General features: G+C 35.4%; 1 protein-coding gene across 3 annotated transcripts in view; it reads left to right on the top strand.

Moving 5' to 3' along the window:
• Nrt (Neurotactin) overlaps positions 1–20,229 on the top strand; it is a 229,208-nt gene that overhangs the window by 106,955 nt on the left and 102,024 nt on the right. For all 3 annotated transcript variants that reach the window (XM_083119214.1, XM_083119217.1, XM_083119216.1), the window contains exon 2: positions 15,319–15,611. In XM_083119214.1, the coding sequence (XP_082975340.1) occupies positions 15,324–15,611 (288 nt within the window). In that variant the 5' untranslated portion in view covers positions 15,319–15,323. The remainder of the gene's footprint in view (positions 1–15,318; positions 15,612–20,229) is intronic.

Here is a 20,229-nt window from a genome sequence, read left to right on the forward strand (position 1 = left end):
GAGAGTAAACGTTAGAACAAGAGTACTTTATCCACCACCATATTTGCACCTTTGACAGGAAACAGTGGCGCTAGTGGCGAATGTTTAAATTACTGGGCAGCCAATACTTTGTATATTTTCCGAGGACACAGATATCTTGGCGTCACGACTTCCCGTGAAGGTGTTTGCACCCCATTAAATTAATGCTTCAGAGGCGAAGATATAGTACACCCAACGGCGAAAGAAACAGTATGCGAATTGTCCACCACTATTTTCATTCGGTCTGAATTACCCAATGTGATGACAATGCATTGAAATAATGACTTCAATAAGCAGAGAACAATGCCTGCTTCGAACCAACATAGTTTCATTCCTTAAAACAACACAGGATGTAGAATAAAGAAGTAATGAAAATAGCGGTGGACAATTTGCCTACCATTATCTTTGCCGTTGACTGTACAAGCAATGCAAGCACTGCTTGCATTATTCGAATATCATTTAATATACTTAATGTTTTAGCCTTATTTAGTTTCCTTCGGACTCGATTTCGCGAAAAATTACGGCTGCAAACTCCCTCAGAAGCTCTGTAGCAAGCACCAGCCTCAATGCTTGCGGCCGCTTTGCGGGAAAATAACGCACCCGAAGGAGTCACATGGCGAAGTTTGAAATTCGGGTGAAACCCGTCCACAACGCTTCTACAAAAAGCTCTGCTTCCTGAGCTTGTGATTCCCGAAAATAGCCGAGCTCAACCGAAAGCAGAAGGATACATCTGTGGATATATTGCCAGCAAAAACTAGTAACGAATAGATCGTGTGCACCCCCGTCAATAGTTTCCCCAGGGAGGGAGGGATGATTCGACGGACCTTCGTCTACACCCTGCGTTCCAGCTCGGTCCAGCTCAAATTACGTCAGAAGTGTTGACCGCCACCTGTTTCTCAAAATTTACAACTACATTCAATAAATTGACGGCTTTTGAATAGAACTTGGGGTGAAAATAAAGCTATCTGAAAAATAACTATACTGATATTTGTACACAGCACAGAAGTAAATCGTATACATTGTGCACATTGTGAACAGAATAACATATTTTAAGTTTTATTGTTGTTGTTGAGTTCGTGTTTTAAGTCCACTTTATGCACAATAAGAGTAGAAGAGGAATGCGCCAACGTCAATCGCTATTTAATATTCGCAATTCATTTGCACGTACTTAGAACTTATTTGCACGGGTTTTAATTAATTCGCATGTACTTAGAATTCATTTGCAAGTACTTAGAATACTTTACATTTATGTATTTGCATGTTTATAACTTTTTATGAATATATATTTATTTATTTTATGAAAAATATGTATATAGAAGGTAATTAGAGGTACTAAACGGTATGCATATGGTTTTATATTCATTACTGCAAAGTATGTAATGTATAAATCGATAATATTAATGTTTATAATATTGAAAATAAGTTTTTATGGTTTATGAACCGCTATGAACGGTGGTAATGGGTGTAGGTACAGGTCCAATTACGATTGGGGACGGTCCCGGTACTCGAACCCGAGATATGTAATATTATTAATTAGTACTATGCAGTAATTTCATCATGTTATGAAACACGGTGGTGCAACACGCTAGACAGAAGACGGTGAACTCCGCGCAGGTAGAGGAGAAAGGAATTTTGGGGAAGCGCGGTCAAGGTCAAATGACGTCACAACGTCAGAACAAAGAAAGAACCCGATTGACCAATCAGAACCGGTTTTTTCAAGGTTAACCAGTACGCAAGAACAGGAGAAAGGTATGTAATGCCGTAGGGCAGGGGAGGGATTCAACCAGACAACAAAGAATGTCTGAGAATGCGCAGCAAGGGTCAAATCTCTGAAGCTATGCGGTTTCCGCCGCCAATTAATATTCCGCTCAGGTTTGCCTCCAAGGCACAGGACGCTTTAGCGCAGGTTTTTTTTATCTGTACTATGAAGAAGGGAGAGCTATTAGGGACGGGGCCTACAGTTTTCACCATTTGCTTTTATCACGGGGTAACGAACCTAGGACCCTTTGATTATTGATTTAGGTAGTAAATGTATGTTACTGTGTGCTATTTAACTTAATTTTGAGTTTATTTTTTACCAAACTTTGACTTTATGTCAAACATTTTCACAGCTTATCCTTATTTTTACAAAAATAACACTATTTGTACTATTCAAGCAACATTTTTTATTAAATTTTGCACTCACAAAAAACATTTTTTCAATTTTTAACTTATTATTTTACAATTTTATGTTAATTTTTTTACCAAAATAACACTATTTGTACTATTCAGGTAACATTTTTTATTAAATTTTGGACTCGCAAAGACATTTTTTCAACTTTTAACTTATTATTTTACAACTTTAAGTTAATTTTTTACCAAAATAACACTATTTGTACTATTCAAGCAACATTTTTTATTAAATTTTGCACTCACAAAAAACATTTTTTCAATTTTTAACTTATTATTTTACAATTTTATGTTAATTTTTTTACCAAAATAACACTATTTGTACTATTCAGGCAACATTTTTTATTAAATTTTGGACTCGCAAAGACATTTTTTCAACTTTTAACTTATTATTTTACAACTTTAAGTTAATTTTTTACCAAAATAACACTATTTATACTATTAAGGAAAGACTTTTAGTTATATTTTCGACACACAAAGTGTGTGTTCTCAACTTCTATCTGTTTATTTCACAAGTTTAGGCTTATTATTATTCAAATAACACAATTCAATCTGTTCAGGAAAGACTTTTAGTCGCATTTTCGACACACAAAGTGTGTGTTCTCAACTTCTATCTGTTTATTAGGCTTATTATTACTCAAATAACATTATTTATACTATTCAGGCAACATTTTTTTATTAAATTTTGGACTCAGAAAGATATTTTTACAACTTTTTAACTTATTATTTTACAAGTTTATACCTATTTTTAATCTAAATAACACTATTTACACTATTCAGGAAAGACTTTTAGTTACATTTTCGGCACACAAAGTGTGTGTTCTCAACTTTTATTTGTTTATTTCTCAAGTTTAGCCTAATATTTACTCAAATAGCACGATTTGATCGTGTCTTTTATTACATTTTGGACACACACACACACACACACACACACACACACACACACACACACAGAGAGAGAGAGAGAGAGAGAGAGAGAGAGAGAGAGATTTCCAAGTTTACAGGATTATTCTCTAGTTTACTCAAATAACACAATTTAGATGTGTTTTGAATTATATTTTGGATGCAAAAGTATGTCTTGACAAGTTCTACCCTTTTATTTTACAAGTTTAGGCTTATTATTACTCAAATAACACAATTTAATCCAGTCAGGAAGGATTTGTTATTATATTTTGGACTCAGAAAGATATTTTTACAACTTTTTAACTTATTATTTTACAAGTTTATACCTATTTTTAATCTAAATAACACTATTTACACTATTCAGGAAAGACTTTTAGTTACATTTTCGGCACACAAAGTGTGTGTTCTCAACTTTTATTTGTTTATTTCTCAAGTTTAGCCTAATATTTACTCAAATAGCACGATTTGATCGTGTCTTTTATTACATTTTGGACACACACACACACACACACACACACACACACACACACACACACACACACACACACACACACACACACACACACACAGAGAGAGAGAGAGAGAGAGAGAGAGAGAGAGAGAGAGATTTCCAAGTTTACAGGATTATTCTCTCTCTCTCTCTCTCTCTCTCTCTCTCTCTCTCTCTCTCTCTCTCTCTCTGTGTGTGTGTGTGTGTGTGTGTGTGTGTGTGTGTGTGTGTGTGTGTGTGTGTGTGTGTGTGTGTCCAAAATGTAATAAAAGACACGATCAAATCGTGCTATTTGAGTAAATATTAGGCTAAACTTGAGAAATAAACAAATAAAAGTTGAGAACACACACTTTGTGTGCCGAAAATGTAACTAAAAGTCTTTCCTGAATAGTGTAAATAGTGTTATTTAGATTAAAAATAGGTATAAACTTGTAAAATAATAAGTTAAAAAGTTGTAAAAATATCTTTCTGAGTCCAAAATATAATAACAAATCCTTCCTGACTGGATTAAATTGTGTTATTTGAGTAATAATAAGCCTAAACTTGTAAAATAAAAGGGTAGAACTTGTCAAAACATACTTTTGCATCCAAAATATAATTCAAAACACATCTAAATTGTGTTATTTGAGTAAACTAGAGAATAATCCTGTAAACTTGGAAATCTCTCTCTCTCTCTCTCTCTCTCTCTCTCTCTCTCTCTCTGTGTGTGTGTGTGTGTGTGTGTGTGTGTGTGTGTGTGTGTGTGTGTGTGTGTGTGTGTGTGTGTGTGTGTGTCCAAAATGTAATAAAAGACACGATCAAATCGTGCTATTTGAGTAAATATTAGGCTAAACTTGAGAAATAAACAAATAAAAGTTGAGAACACACACTTTGTGTGCCGAAAATGTAACTAAAAGTCTTTCCTGAATAGTGTAAATAGTGTTATTTAGATTAAAAATAGGTATAAACTTGTAAAATAATAAGTTAAAAAGTTGTAAAAATATCTTTCTGAGTCCAAAATTTAATAAAAAAATGTTGCCTGAATAGTATAAATAATGTTATTTGAGTAATAATAAGCCTAATAAACAGATAGAAGTTGAGAACACACACTTTGTGTGTCGAAAATGCGACTAAAAGTCTTTCCTGAACAGATTGAATTGTGTTATTTGAATAATAATAAGCCTAAACTTGTGAAATAAACAGATAGAAGTTGAGAACACACACTTTGTGTGTCGAAAATATAACTAAAAGTCTTTCCTTAATAGTATAAATAGTGTTATTTTGGTAAAAAATTAACTTAAAGTTGTAAAATAATAAGTTAAAAGTTGAAAAAATGTCTTTGCGAGTCCAAAATTTAATAAAAAATGTTGCCTGAATAGTACAAATAGTGTTATTTTGGTAAAAAAATTAACATAAAATTGTAAAATAATAAGTTAAAAATTGAAAAAATGTTTTTTGTGAGTGCAAAATTTAATAAAAAATGTTGCTTGAATAGTACAAATAGTGTTATTTTGGTAAAAAATTAACTTAAAGTTGTAAAATAATAAGTTAAAAGTTGAAAAAATGTCTTTGCGAGTCCAAAATTTAATAAAAAATGTTACCTGAATAGTACAAATAGTGTTATTTTGGTAAAAAAATTAACATAAAATTGTAAAATAATAAGTTAAAAATTGAAAAAATGTTTTTTGTGAGTGCAAAATTTAATAAAAAATGTTGCTTGAATAGTACAAATAGTGTTATTTTTGTAAAAATAAGGATAAGCTGTGAAAATGTTTGACATAAAGTCAAAGTTTGGTAAAAAATAAACTCAAAATTAAGTTAAATAGCACACAGTAACATACATTTACTACCTAAATCAATAATCAAAGGGTCCTAGGTTCGTTACCCCGTGATAAAAGCAAATGGTGAAAACTGTAGGCCCCGTCCCTAATAGCTCTCCCTTCTTCATAGTACAGATAAAAAAAACCTGCGCTAAAGCGTCCTGTGCCTTGGAGGCAAACCTGAGCGGAATATTAATTGGCGGCGGAAACCGCATAGCTTCAGAGATTTGACCCTTGCTGCGCATTCTCAGACATTCTTTGTTGTCTGGTTGAATCCCTCCCCTGCCCTACGGCATTACATACCTTTCTCCTGTTCTTGCGTACTGGTTAACCTTGAAAAAACCGGTTCTGATTGGTCAATCGGGTTCTTTCTTTGTTCTGACGTTGTGACGTCATTTGACCTTGACCGCGCTTCCCCAAAATTCCTTTCTCCTCTACCTGCGCGGAGTTCACCGTCTTCTGTCTAGCGTGTTGCACCACCGTGTTTCATAACATGATGAAATTACTGCATAGTACTAATTAATAATATTACATATCTCGGGTTCGAGTACCGGGACCGTCCCCAATCGTAATTGGACCTGTACCTACACCCATTACCACCGTTCATAGCGGTTCATAAACCATAAAAACTTATTTTCAATATTATAAACATTAATATTATCGATTTATACATTACATACTTTGCAGTAATGAATATAAAACCATATGCATACCGTTTAGTACCTCTAATTACCTTCTATATACATATTTTTCATAAAATAAATAAATATATATTCATAAAAAGTTATAAACATGCAAATACATAAATGTAAAGTATTCTAAGTACTTGCAAATGAATTCTAAGTACATGCGAATTAATTAAAACCCGTGCAAATAAGTTCTAAGTACGTGCAAATGAATTGCGAATATTAAATAGCGATTGACGTTGGCGCATTCCTCTTCTACTAATAAGGCTAATCGGGACTGGACCTACACTTTAATGTGGATACTAATAAATAAATAATAAATTTCGTACACACCTTTAGCCGTTTGCGGAAGGTTCGCATATGTAAGACGTCTACTACCATATGAATAACATTACCTGGAATTTTGAAAGTAAATGTGACGTTTGCGGATCATATGGTTTATTTTTAGTACGTTCACTTTATTATGATATTTTGTCAAATCCAGTGAAAGGGCCAATGAGACTATAAACCTTGAAACCCCCCTCCCCCTTTCGGCAAGCCATTGTTACTACATGTCTTGTTGCTCTGAAATATCGCTTGCCTCCTTAGTAAGACTACGCTTCGCTACTGATGTTATTGTAAGTTTGCTTTGCAAATACAAGTAAAAATGTTCTTCCTCGATGCAACTCTACTCAAAGTTATTCCAATGTACGTCTTGTTCTGGTGTGATATACAGCCACGGACACTTCTCTATTGTTTTGATGCCATTGACTTTCAATGTGGAGGTGGAGGCATATTGCACAGTGGTTCGGATCCCACTTTAAACTGTAGGTCCCAGTCCCGATTAGTAGTATCGGAACGCGCCAAGGCCTGTTTTCTTCGTGGGTGGTCCTTTATTTGCACGTACTTATAACTAATTTGGACGGGTTTTAATTAATTCGCATGTACTTAGAATTCATTTGCAAGTACTTAGAATACTTTACATTTATGTATTTGCATGTTTATAACTTTTTATGAATATATAATTATTTATTTTATGAAAAATATGTATATAGCAGGTAATTAGAGGTACTAAACGCTATGCATATGGTTTTATATTCATTACTGCAAAGTATGTAATGTATAAATCGATAATATTAATGTTTATAATATTGAAAATAAGTTTTCTATGGTTTATGTACCGCTATGAACGGTGGTAATGGGTGTAGGTACAGGTCCAATTACGATTTGGGACGGTCCCGGTATTTGAACCCGCGATATGTAATGTTATTAATTAGTACTATGTAATAATGTATGTTATTATTGTATGAAACACGGTGGTGCAACACGCTAGACAGAAGACGGTGAACTCTGCGCTCCGCGCTGAGGGTAGACGAGAAAGGAATTTGGGAGAAATGCGGTCAAGGTCAAATGACGTCAGAACGTCAGGACAAAGAAGGAATCTGAATCACCAATCAGAGAACGCGTCGGTAGATTTTCAGAACCGGTTTTTTCAAGGTTAACCAGTACGCAAGAACAGGAGAAAGGTATGCAATGCCGTAGGGCAGGGGAGGGATTCAACCAGACAACAAAGGATGTCTGAGAATGCGCAGCAAGGGTCAAATCTTTGAAGCTATGCGGTTTCCGCCGCCAATTAATATTCCGCTCAGGTTTGCCTCCAAGGCACAGGACGCTTTAGCGCAGGGTTTTTTTTATCTGTACTATGAAGAAGGGAGAGCTATTAGGGACGGGGCCTACAATTTTCACCATTTTCTTTTATCACGGGGTAACGAACCTAGGACCCTTTGATTATTGATTTAGGTAGTAAATGTATGTTACTGTGTGCTATTTAACTTAATTTTGAGTTTATTTTTTACCAAACTTTGACTTTATGTCAAACATTTTCACAGCTTATCCTTATTTTTACCAAAATAACACTATTTGTACTAATCAGGCAACATTTTTTATTAAATTTTGCACTCACAAAGACATTTTTTCAACGTTTAACTTATTATTTTACAACTTTATGTTAATTTTTACCAAAATAACACTATTTGTACTATTCAGGCAACATTTTTTATTAAATTTTGTATTTACAAAGAGATTTTTTCAACTTTTAACTTATTATTTTACAACTTTATGTTAATTTTATAATATTAATTTCAAAATAAGCTGATAGAAAAAGATATAATAACTACAGTATAAGCTTTTAATTTTTGTTAATTACAAAAAATAAAAGTTAAATAAACCTGGTCCCTTACATTGAAAAAGTAACATAAATTGAGAGTATTTGAAAATAAAAATTCTTAGGAAAATATTTGGGCCTAAAACAGATGAGGAGACAAATGAGTGGAGAAGGTTACATAATTTAGAAGTACATAATTTGTATTCATGTCCAGATATTATTAGAATAATTAAATCAAGAAGACTTAGGTGTGTAGATCATGTGGTACGAATGGGAGAGGAAAGAAGAGTATACAGGATTCTTGTTGGGAAACCTGATGGTAAAAGACCAATAGAAAGACCAAAACAAAGATGAAGGGATAATGTAGAGATGGACCTAAAGGAAATTGGTGGGGAAGGAAAGGAGTATATAGATCTTGCTCAGGACAGGGACAGATGAAAGGCATGTGTTGCTGCAGCCATGAAACTTCGGGTTTAAGAAGGGTAGAGAGTTAGTTAGTTATACATTAAATAAGCATAATATTTGGATTGTACGTAGAGAATATAACAAATGTACAATGCATTGTGCGAAAACTGTCAACATTGCATTATAAGCAGAAAATTAAACCAGTTTGCCCTAGAAATACATTTTAAGAATAGCCCAAAATATCATGCGTAATAGAAAATTAAGAAAACTTTCTGATGCATAAAAGTACTGACTAGTGCTGAATGAATCAATTACTGTAAAATATTATTCTCTGATTCAAGTAATTTAACTGTATCTTTTGTGTGTAAAATATAATTGTTAGTTGAACTGATAAGTACAAATATTAACTTTATACGCCTTTATGCACTCTAAATAACATAACTTTGATATATAAATTAGTAACAATTTGTTAAAATTAAGTTAAAGTGTAGAATTGTTTTCTTAAATAAATATAAAGTAGTAAAAATACTAAAAAATAATTCCTTCTTTTCCTATTTAAAGGATGCCAAGCAGTGTAAACCAGTTGTTAGTGGCTAAATAACATAAAATTTGAAGGCAGTAACAATATTTTAAAAAAAATACTGTTTTTTACCTAACTTTGTGAATTAAATACTAGTACATTTTGTCAAATTATAAATAAAATATACCTATTTCTTTGATATTTGTACTAAAGTGAAGAAAATGTTACTAAAACTTGGCTAGTACAGCAAATCTGAGACTTTTAGCTTTATTTGTCCGTAACTGGATATAATTGTAACTTGTTAATCTCGCCAAACACAATTTTTACCTCAATTTTGGAAGCTAGCTGAACTTTAGCGTTTCGAATTACATATAGTGAAGGCCTCTATAGTGGAAAAATACATCCAGTCTGTAAAAATTTGGAAATGTTGTCTCCTTCTCTGTCGAACCAGACCAAGAGTGTTCTCAGGTGATTCAATATATTTCTTAACATAACTAACTTTTTAAAAATGCAGGTAGCTTAGTTTGTATAGCGCTAGGCTTTTAACCTATCTGTCCAGGGTTCAAGTCCCTGGCAGGGTTGTTACAATTTTAGATTTTGTCATCGGATCTTGTGCAGACTTCAAATTTCATAAGTTATAAGCAATCTAAGTTAATTTTGGGAGTGGGCCAAATTGGTTCCTCATATAAAAAGCAATGACCAAATTGGTCGTAGCGCCTATGACCCTACTTGGGTTCATCCTCCAAAACATCTGCTTCGAGTCTCCGATGCCATGGTGGAGCCCGTTCAGGTTCTACCGCCCACAAGTGCGTTCCTTCGCCAATCCAGCGAAGGTGAGAATAATAGAGCGCAACCCTCTATATATACATTCAGCTCACTGTTGGTCACCCCTTGATCTAGTTATTTTCATGCAATCACCTACATTTAGTGAATTTTGCCGTCTTTCTGTTTGATCTGTTAAATAAGCCAGTCAATAAAAATATACTTACATAGAAAAATCCTGATATAGTTGGATTCTCAAAAATATATACAATCAGTGTTCTTGATACATTTAGCACCTGAGATAGTATAAATCAAAATCTAGTTAGTGTTGGCATGTGTGCTTCAGGTACATGTAGTTACTTGAAAAAGCAAATATTGGTTGTGTAAAAAATAGCCTCCTTGTGAAACAATGAAAAATTAACATTATATCCTCATAGCATTAGTTGCAACTGCTTCTTGCAGATTAACAAAGCTCTGGCGTGTGGTCGTACGTCACCTATAATCCTTTGTAAGGTTCGTGTTGTCCTATAAATTGTCGATATACATGCTAAGTCCCTAGTTACAGCCTAAGCTTTTAGCTTCAATAAATGTATTTTAGTCCTCGGAGACATATATTGATCTTAGAGTAAAAAATAAACCTCGTATAATAAACCAAATGGAAATATCCCAAGTGTTGATGCACCCAAAGAAGCCAGTAATACTTCAAAAATACCTTGAAAAAGGCTATAAAGCTAAATAATTCTTCTAGAATAGTAAAAAAGTTTGGAAAGTGGACCTAGGCCCCTAAGCCGTCTGTTAACTTCGTATTGTCCTGTGAATTGTCAATATATTGATAAATGGTTATATTTTTTTAAAATAAAAGAAACAATGTTCGTAAGCGTCCAGTTATGGACCCATCGGGAAAGGGATTTCAGTCTTTATAGACACATCATAATTTTCGTTACACTAAAAATTTGGCCTCGTATTAAGGTAAATAGTTAAAATGATAAACATTTCGTGTACTTTATCCAGTAAGGCTTAGCTAGAAATAACAGCGTTACAGACATAAAAATTAAGCAAGCTTTGACATTCTAGTGGCACATAATAAATATCAAATATCCTTTAAAATACTCTGACAAATAGTTGTGGGTTATCCGAGATCAAAAATTTCAAGCCCTCTCTCCTGCATAAATAGGCTCTAGAATTCACTAAGCCTCAAAATAATATTGGGTACATAAAATAAAAAGCAGATGGAGAGTGGTGCTGATCGCATCATCTCCAAACAGCAAAAACAAAAGTATATGGATGGAGCCCTACCTGATATATTTTGGAAACTTTACCTAGTATAGCAGTAACAAAATACTCAGCAAACTCTAAAATAAACAAACTTTCCTACGTAGCAGGCGTAACCTGTCCTAAATAAATACATATAGAAATACAGAACCAAAAATAGCATAGTGGAAATCAGTAAACCCTAATAATAATAATAATAATAATAATAATAATAATATATTCTGTGGCTTACATTTTAGCTAAAGTACTTTTTTTTAGTGTTTTTGAAAAAAATTAAATAAATACTAAACTCTAAGTTAAAAATTTGTAAATGTATACAAAACAAAATAAATAAAAATTAATACATACCCTGCAAAAAATCAATAAAAAAGTTGAAAACCTCTCTTTGTGCATCCAAAATATAATAACAAATCCTTCCTGACTGGATTAAATTGTGTTATTTGAATAATATTAAGCCTAAACTTGTAAAATAAAAGGGTAAAACTTGACGAAACACACTTCATGTGTACAAAATATAATTCAAAACACATCTAAATTGTGTTATTTGAGTGGAAAGAAACCTAAACTTGGAAAATCTCTCTCTCTCTCTCTCTCTCTCTGTGTGTGTGTGTGTGTGTGTGTGTGTGTGAGAGAGTGCGTGTGTGTCCAAAATGTAATAAAAACACGTTCAAATCGTGTTATTTGAGTAAATATTAGGCTAAACTTGTAAAATAAACAAATAAAAGTTGAGAACACACACTCTGTGTGTCGAAAATATAACTAAAAGTCTTTCTTGAACAGATTGAATTGTGTTATTTTGGTAATAATAAGCCTAAACTTGTGAAATAAACAGATAGAAATTGAGATCACACACTCTGTGTGTCGAAAATATAACTAAAAGTCTTTCCTGAACAGATTGAATTGTGTTATTTTGGTAATAATAAGCCTAAACTTGTGAAATAAACAGATAGAAGTTGAGAACACACACTTTGTGTGTCGAAAATGTAACTAAAAGTCTTTCCTGAACAGATAGAATTGTGTTATTTGAGTAAACTAGAGAATAATCCTGTAAACTTGGAAATCTCTCTCTCTCTCTCTCTCTCTCTCTCTCTCTCTCTCTGTGTGTGTGTGTGTGTGTGTGTGTGTGTGTGTGTGTGTGTGTGTGTGTGTGTGTGTGTGTGTGTGTGTGTGTGTGTGTGTGTCCAAAATGTAATAAAAGACACGATCAAATCGTGCTATTTGAGTAAATATTAGGCTAAACTTGAGAAATAAACAAATAAAAGTTGAGAACACACACTTTGTGTGCCGAAAATGTAACTAAAAGTCTTTCCTGAATAGTGTAAATAGTGTTATTTAGATTAAAAATAGGTATAAACTTGTAAAATAATAAGTTAAAAAGTTGTAAAAATATCTTTCTGAGTCCAAAATATAATAACAAATCCTTCCTGACTGGATTAAATTGTGTTATTTGAGTAATAATAAGCCTAAACTTGTAAAATAAAAGGGTAGAACTTGTCAAAACATACTTTTGCATCCAAAATATAATTCAAAACACATCTAAATTGTGTTATTTGAGTAAACTAGAGAATAATCCTGTAAACTTGGAAATCTCTCTCTCTCTCTCTCTCTCTCTCTCTCTCTCTCTCTCTCTGTGTGTGTGTGTGTGTGTGTGTGTGTGTGTGTGTGTGTGTGTGTGTGTGTGTGTGTGTGTGTGTGTGTGTGTGTGTCCAAAATGTAATAAAAGACACGATCAAATCGTGCTATTTGAGTAAATATTAGGCTAAACTTGAGAAATAAACAAATAAAAGTTGAGAACACACACTTTGTGTGCCGAAAATGTAACTAAAAGTCTTTCCTGAATAGTGTAAATAGTGTTATTTAGATTAAAAATAGGTATAAACTTGTAAAATAATAAGTTAAAAAGTTGTAAAAATATCTTTCTGAGTCCAAAATTTAATAAAAAAATGTTGCCTGAATAGTATAAATAATGTTATTTGAGTAATAATAAGCCTAATAAACAGATAGAAGTTGAGAACACACACTTTGTGTGTCGAAAATGCGACTAAAAGTCTTTCCTGAACAGATTGAATTGTGTTATTTGAATAATAATAAGCCTAAACTTGTGAAATAAACAGATAGAAGTTGAGAACACACACTTTGTGTGTCGAAAATATAACTAAAAGTCTTTCCTTAATAGTATAAATAGTGTTATTTTGGTAAAAAATTAACTTAAAGTTGTAAAATAATAAGTTAAAAGTTGAAAAAATGTCTTTGCGAGTCCAAAATTTAATAAAAAATGTTGCCTGAATAGTACAAATAGTGTTATTTTGGTAAAAAAATTAACATAAAATTGTAAAATAATAAGTTAAAAATTGAAAAAATGTTTTTTGTGAGTGCAAAATTTAATAAAAAATGTTGCTTGAATAGTACAAATAGTGTTATTTTGGTAAAAAATTAACTTAAAGTTGTAAAATAATAAGTTAAAAGTTGAAAAAATGTCTTTGCGAGTCCAAAATTTAATAAAAAATGTTACCTGAATAGTACAAATAGTGTTATTTTGGTAAAAAAATTAACATAAAATTGTAAAATAATAAGTTAAAAATTGAAAAAATGTTTTTTGTGAGTGCAAAATTTAATAAAAAATGTTGCTTGAATAGTACAAATAGTGTTATTTTTGTAAAAATAAGGATAAGCTGTGAAAATGTTTGACATAAAGTCAAAGTTTGGTAAAAAATAAACTCAAAATTAAGTTAAATAGCACACAGTAACATACATTTACTACCTAAATCAATAATCAAAGGGTCCTAGGTTCGTTACCCCGTGATAAAAGCAAATGGTGAAAACTGTAGGCCCCGTCCCTAATAGCTCTCCCTTCTTCATAGTACAGATAAAAAAAACCTGCGCTAAAGCGTCCTGTGCCTTGGAGGCAAACCTGAGCGGAATATTAATTGGCGGCGGAAACCGCATAGCTTCAGAGATTTGACCCTTGCTGCGCATTCTCAGACATTCTTTGTTGTCTGGTTGAATCCCTCCCCTGCCCTACGGCATTACATACCTTTCTCCTGTTCTTGCGTACTGGTTAACCTTGAAAAAACCGGTTCTGATTGGTCAATCGGGTTCTTTCTTTGTTCTGACGTTGTGACGTCATTTGACCTTGACCGCGCTTCCCCAAAATTCCTTTCTCCTCTACCTGCGCGGAGTTCACCGTCTTCTGTCTAGCGTGTTGCACCACCGTGTTTCATAACATGATGAAATTACTGCATAGTACTAATTAATAATATTACATATCTCGGGTTCGAGTACCGGGACCGTCCCCAATCGTAATTGGACCTGTACCTACACCCATTACCACCGTTCATAGCGGTTCATAAACCATAAAAACTTATTTTCAATATTATAAACATTAATATTATCGATTTATACATTACATACTTTGCAGTAATGAATATAAAACCATATGCATACCGTTTAGTACCTCTAATTACCTTCTATATACATATTTTTCATAAAATAAATAAATATATATTCATAAAAAGTTATAAACATGCAAATACATAAATGTAAAGTATTCTAAGTACTTGCAAATGAATTCTAAGTACATGCGAATTAATTAAAACCCGTGCAAATAAGTTCTAAGTACGTGCAAATGAATTGCGAATATTAAATAGCGATTGACGTTGGCGCATTCCTCTTCTACTCCGATTGACCTATCTGTGCATAAAATTGACTTAAAACATCAATTCAATTCAAATGAATGATGACTAAAAGTGTGTGCCGGAGTGTTTTGAAAATCCGAAAGGTCGAATTCGTGAGATACGTATTTGATATTATTTCTGCAATGCATGGACCTTACGGGGTCGAACACTTTTTATATACACGAATATTAAAGAAAGTATAAACTAAGGGAATAACATTTTTCTCAAACAAGAGTAGGGCGTCGAATTCAGTGAAGAGGGCACCACAGAGCTACGGGGCTATGGAACATGTTTGAAGGTGAAGGTTTTGATATATTTTTCTTTTCTTCCTGAAGAAGAAAATTATCTTTATCGTGTATATCATTGTGTACCTTCCATTTAGTAACCAAAAATTTACACATTGCACACACACGCGTAGCACACACATTGTAACATTCGAATGCACTCAAACTAATGAATTTTGTTTGTTGTTCTCAGGCAGGATGAGCGAGGAGGTGCAGGTGGAATCGATAGTCGTAGATTCGGAGGAGAAGAGTGACGACAAGAAAGAGATCGAAGAGGAAGAAAGGGAGAAGATGCTGAACGAGGAGAACAAGAAGGACGTTGAAGAGGAGAAGGGCAACGAAGAGGAAGACAAAGAAGTGAAAGAGGAAAAGGAGGAGAAAGAAGACAAAGGCGAGAAGGAGAAGGAGAAAGAGAAGACGAAGAGAGGAAGGCTCAACATCAAGGTTCCAGATTTCCTTAGGATGAAGTCCAGGGAGCGATCCAAGGTAAGAGTCGGTTTCTTTTTTCGTTCCTTTGTTTTTGATATTGTTGTATTGCCACAAGATTTTTATTTCTTGGCCGTAGTTCTGTGGTGTTTTAAGGCAGGGGAATTCGAGAAATATATTTGTCAGTCCCTCAGGAAGTTAGTGACGCCATGCATCTAAGAGTTTCTAAATGTCTTCATTTACTGAGCGTAAGAAGGCAAAGTTCTCTACTGTGAATTGCAAAGTAAGACGCACACATACTCGATCGTGGTCAAAGTGAAGGTGATGTGATCAGCACCACGTCCAGGCCGCAATAATATATATAATCATTAAAACTAAGACACACTATTCTCTTTACGCTGCAATAACAAAGTCAGTGCAAACAAATACGCGTGGAATTTTACAAATTCCATTGGATATATCAGTACGTTTGTAGATAAAGCCATCCATGCTACTCACCGAAGCTGCTGTATTGAAGTAACAGCTACTACCAATATATTCAAGTCTAAAATAATACATTAAGTAGGCTAGAGAAACTATTCTTAAAAGTTACTTGGTTTTGTTTACATTAACTTCGCTCTTATAATCATAGAGAGTAGAATTGTAGTTTTGTGTAACTTTTAAAACAGGTTCTAACCTACATCATAAGAAAATTTCCTGGCCTCCCTGATGGCGCAGTGGTAGCGTCGTCGCCTTGTAATCAAGGGGTCCTGGGTTCGATACCCGGTGGAGGCACATAGTGGTTCGGATCCCACTTTAAACTGTAGGTCCAGTCCCGATTAGCCTTACTGTGCATAAAGTGGACTTAAAACACCAACTCAATCAATCCAATAAGAAAATTTCCGAAACCAAAAAGGTGTCACATTCGTTTAGCTACAGACACGAAGGTCCAGTACGTAGTGCGTGTGACTTCTACACGAAAAGCTCCAGTAGGAATTTCTCAGCTGTACAAAGGCCCTGGGACATGGCCAGCCTCCAATCACACCTTGTGCAAGCTACAGAGCGTGGCGCTGATCGCATCAGCCCTCTATGTACCTTTCCCGAGTTGGTTTTGCATTGCACAGGGGAGAGCGTGAATTTACTTGAAATATGGCACGTTGTATTGTGGTTCATGCACTCTATATACTCGATCTATGTTCTTGTTCTTTATCCTTTCTTATCAAGACTGATCTTGCAGCTGTATAGTAACTATTATTTTCGCGACATCTCCGGCCGACTACACGAGTCTAGCTAGCGAGCCTGCCAACAGCTTAGAGCGGGAGCAAAAGGGTTAGCGATAGGTGCTGTGTGGAGATGACATCAGCTGCTCGCTTGTTGATTGGAGGTTTGGGGAGTTATGACTCGCTCCCAGGCTGCATGACTGCGCGAATCGCTAGCGAGCCTAATAACAGCGTAGAGAGTGAGTAACAGGGTTAGCGATAGGCGCTGCGTTGAGATTACGTCAGCTGCTCGCTTGTTGATTGGAGTCTTCGAGAGTTATGATTCGCTCCCGAGCTGTAATTGCAGATCAGCCAGAGATGCTACGGAAATAATCTCACTGTACCAACGTTTATGCTATCCGGGCAAACTTTCTTTCGTCTACTGATTTTACTTTCGAACAGATGTATTGCCTTGAAGGCTATCCGTAGAAGTGGAATCTACCACAATGAGAGGATCTGGTCGATCCTTTTTAAAAAAGAGATTTACTGCTGACTCAGGAGGCATCGTTGTTTCCGACGTCAACAGTTGTGACTGTGGCGGTCGTTCCGCATCGTTAATTGGAAGCCGAGCGATGGATCATCGGAAAGGAAACGGTTTTTTGGTCACAGTTGTCTGCTGATGAAAAACTCACAATGTAAACTCTTAAAATGCGACCGCATGGAGGAACCACGTGGTTTTGTTCCTCAGCTAATATACGGCGAGGTGTTTCGGTCGGTGATCAAGGGTTGAGAATGGCTTTGCAGTGTTGCTAACTGTGAGGCTTTTTCAGTTGTAATATTGGTTGTTTCTCATGGGTTTTCCAGCTTGATCGCGACTATGAGAATGAGTGATGAAATAGATGCAGTAAATGCAGTGTAATGCCCGGGCCTTACCCAGAATTCGTGCTTAGAACTCAGTAGCGACGCTGAAAGCAGAAGACTATTAATGTAGGGTAATTATAAATTCCGTTGTTTTTTTTTAAATTGATATAATTAAGCAGATTCAGTTGATGTAATCAATCATACACGAACGGAAAGACAAACACTCAGAAATATATTTTGTACTGTCCTCGAGAGATCAGTGTGTCCACAGGATGTCATAATGTGAACATTTAGTCCATTTCTGCCCACACCAGCATATCAGATGTGACTGTGCTTAGGCGTGACCAGAATTTTGGAAACGTGGTGGGGATATATACTTTATTTTTAGTAGTCAGCCTTCATTTTGCCACCCTTTCCTGCTTTTGACGTTCTTTTTTTTTTTTTGCGGGAATGCTGGGTCAAAAGGGTGGGGGTTATGAGTGACCTCCACCAACTCCCCCCCTTGGGCACTCCAGTGACTATTCTAATGATAGCGATTATTCGGTGTCGCAACCCCCACAAGAAAAAGTCGCAAGGGGTCAAGTCCAGCTGACTGTATGAGCAAACTGAAGCAGGCAAAACGCTTTCTCCATCTGGTTCACCGTCATGACTCCACCCGTGGCAGTGGCACCTCTGACGGCTGTTTTCACAACTACGGCGGCGTAACATAATCTTGCAGCGTTTGCCTTTCACTTGGTGTGTATGAGTCATTACATGTTTCTGAATCGTTAATTATACCAATTTTTAAAAACTTTTCACTGGCTCTATGATTACATTTTATAATAATAGGATCATTATTAATATTAACACACACATATTCTGCATTAACTTTTGAACTTCTGCCAGAATTTGTAATACACCACAATGGGAAGCACCATTCATTAGGGAGGTTTCAGACCGAAGCGACACGCGTTACTTGGAAACGAACCTTCAGAAAACGTGTCGCTTCGGTCTGAAAGTTTCATTAATATTCCAATTGTGAAAATACGCTGATTTTATTATTTTTTAATTTAAACTCTGTGACGCAACATGCCTCGTAAGAGCCAAAGCCTATCAAATAGGCTCTTTCGCTGGGTGACGGGAGGTCGGTCATCGAATCCCATCGCAGCTGTTATCTGGTATTGCAGATAAGGAAGCCTCTACTTCTTTTCAAATTGTTGTCACCATACTGGATCACAGAAGGCTCGAACTAGGAACTGCGCGCACCAAAGGTGGGAGCAATATTCGGTTATGAGAGAGCTCTCTCCCTAGAACAATAATTTAAGAGCCTCTCCATTTCGAAATACAGGCTAAAAGCCCATCCAGAGGAAGAGGACTTTGCCTGGAGAATGGAACACAAAGCAGGACATCTGAAATTCCTCGATAACTTAACTAGCCATTTTCATAGCCTCGATTAGCTATAAAGGATGGCAGTGTGGCGTATTATATTTAGTGTTATTTTGCGTCTAGATTAATCACGACCAGCATCCATATTTCAAGCTTTGGCCTTGAAGTAGTGGCGCTAGTGTCGTATGTAAAGGCATGGAGAAGCCTGTAGTTCGCATATTTTGCGATGCCACAGATATCTTGGCGCTACAGTAACCAATATTCTTATCTACGAGACGAGTCATGTGGCTCGGTACGATAATCACTCTCCCACTGACATTGACTATCAGAGTGACGCTATGCAACTCGAATAGAAATATCAAAAGTAATGATACGTGGGACGAATTTTCTTTGTCCGATTGAAGAAGCCACCTAGACAAATCCAGGAATCACAGTTGGCAACACTGCAAGCATCACAAAGGCAGAAACAGTCCTCATGAAACCGAAGCGATTGTCGTCGATTCGCAATGGCTCTCCTCCTGTCAGAGCAGACAGTAAATCTAAAGCTCGTCCTGGAAAGCCTGATGGGGAGGGAAACGGCAGCTGCCAGGATCACCGAAGCAAAATCATTCAATGGCTTCCTCCTGCGCTGCATTCAGATGCTCCAACATCCTGTGACGCGATGAAATTAAAGTGATATCTTCACACACTTAACATCTTGCGACAGGACCCAAATTTAGATATCGAGAGCGAGAGGTAGGGTCGGTACTGCTATATTTCAATAGTTTAACACTGCTCCCTTTATGTCCATTTCTTGGCACAGACACTTTCAGTGCAACGCAGGAAATGAGACGGGTGTTCAGCTTGGTGGTACTGCACATTAGGATTTCTGTAGACGACGGGGAAGCCTGTAGTGGATAGTTATTCTGTCTTATAGTGCAAATAGTGTAATTGTAACAGTAAATATATTTTTCTGCTTCCATTGTTACTTTATCTCATTGTTTAATTGTATGTAAAAAGATTATCCTTGTATCCATGGGCGTCGGCAAGGAGGGTCGAACCGGTCGGTCGATCCCCCCCTGGAAATTTCCGTCTACTTTTCAATTTATGGCAATTTATAAACGAAGCACTTTATTTCACCTCATTTTGCTGCGTCATTGTTTAAAAATGGTCTTGATATATCGAATTTGGTACGAAACTTTCATAATTTGCAACACTGAAACTCTGTTAATTTGTAACTTTCACACGTTTTGACGCTTTTTATACTACTGCGTTTGCTGCTGCTACTGGTACTA

The sequence above is a fragment of the Lepisma saccharinum genome, chromosome 3, assembly GCF_977018435.1.
Source record: "Lepisma saccharinum chromosome 3, izLepSacc3.1, whole genome shotgun sequence".
In the NCBI taxonomy this organism is placed as follows: Eukaryota; Metazoa; Arthropoda; class Insecta; order Zygentoma; family Lepismatidae; genus Lepisma; species Lepisma saccharinum.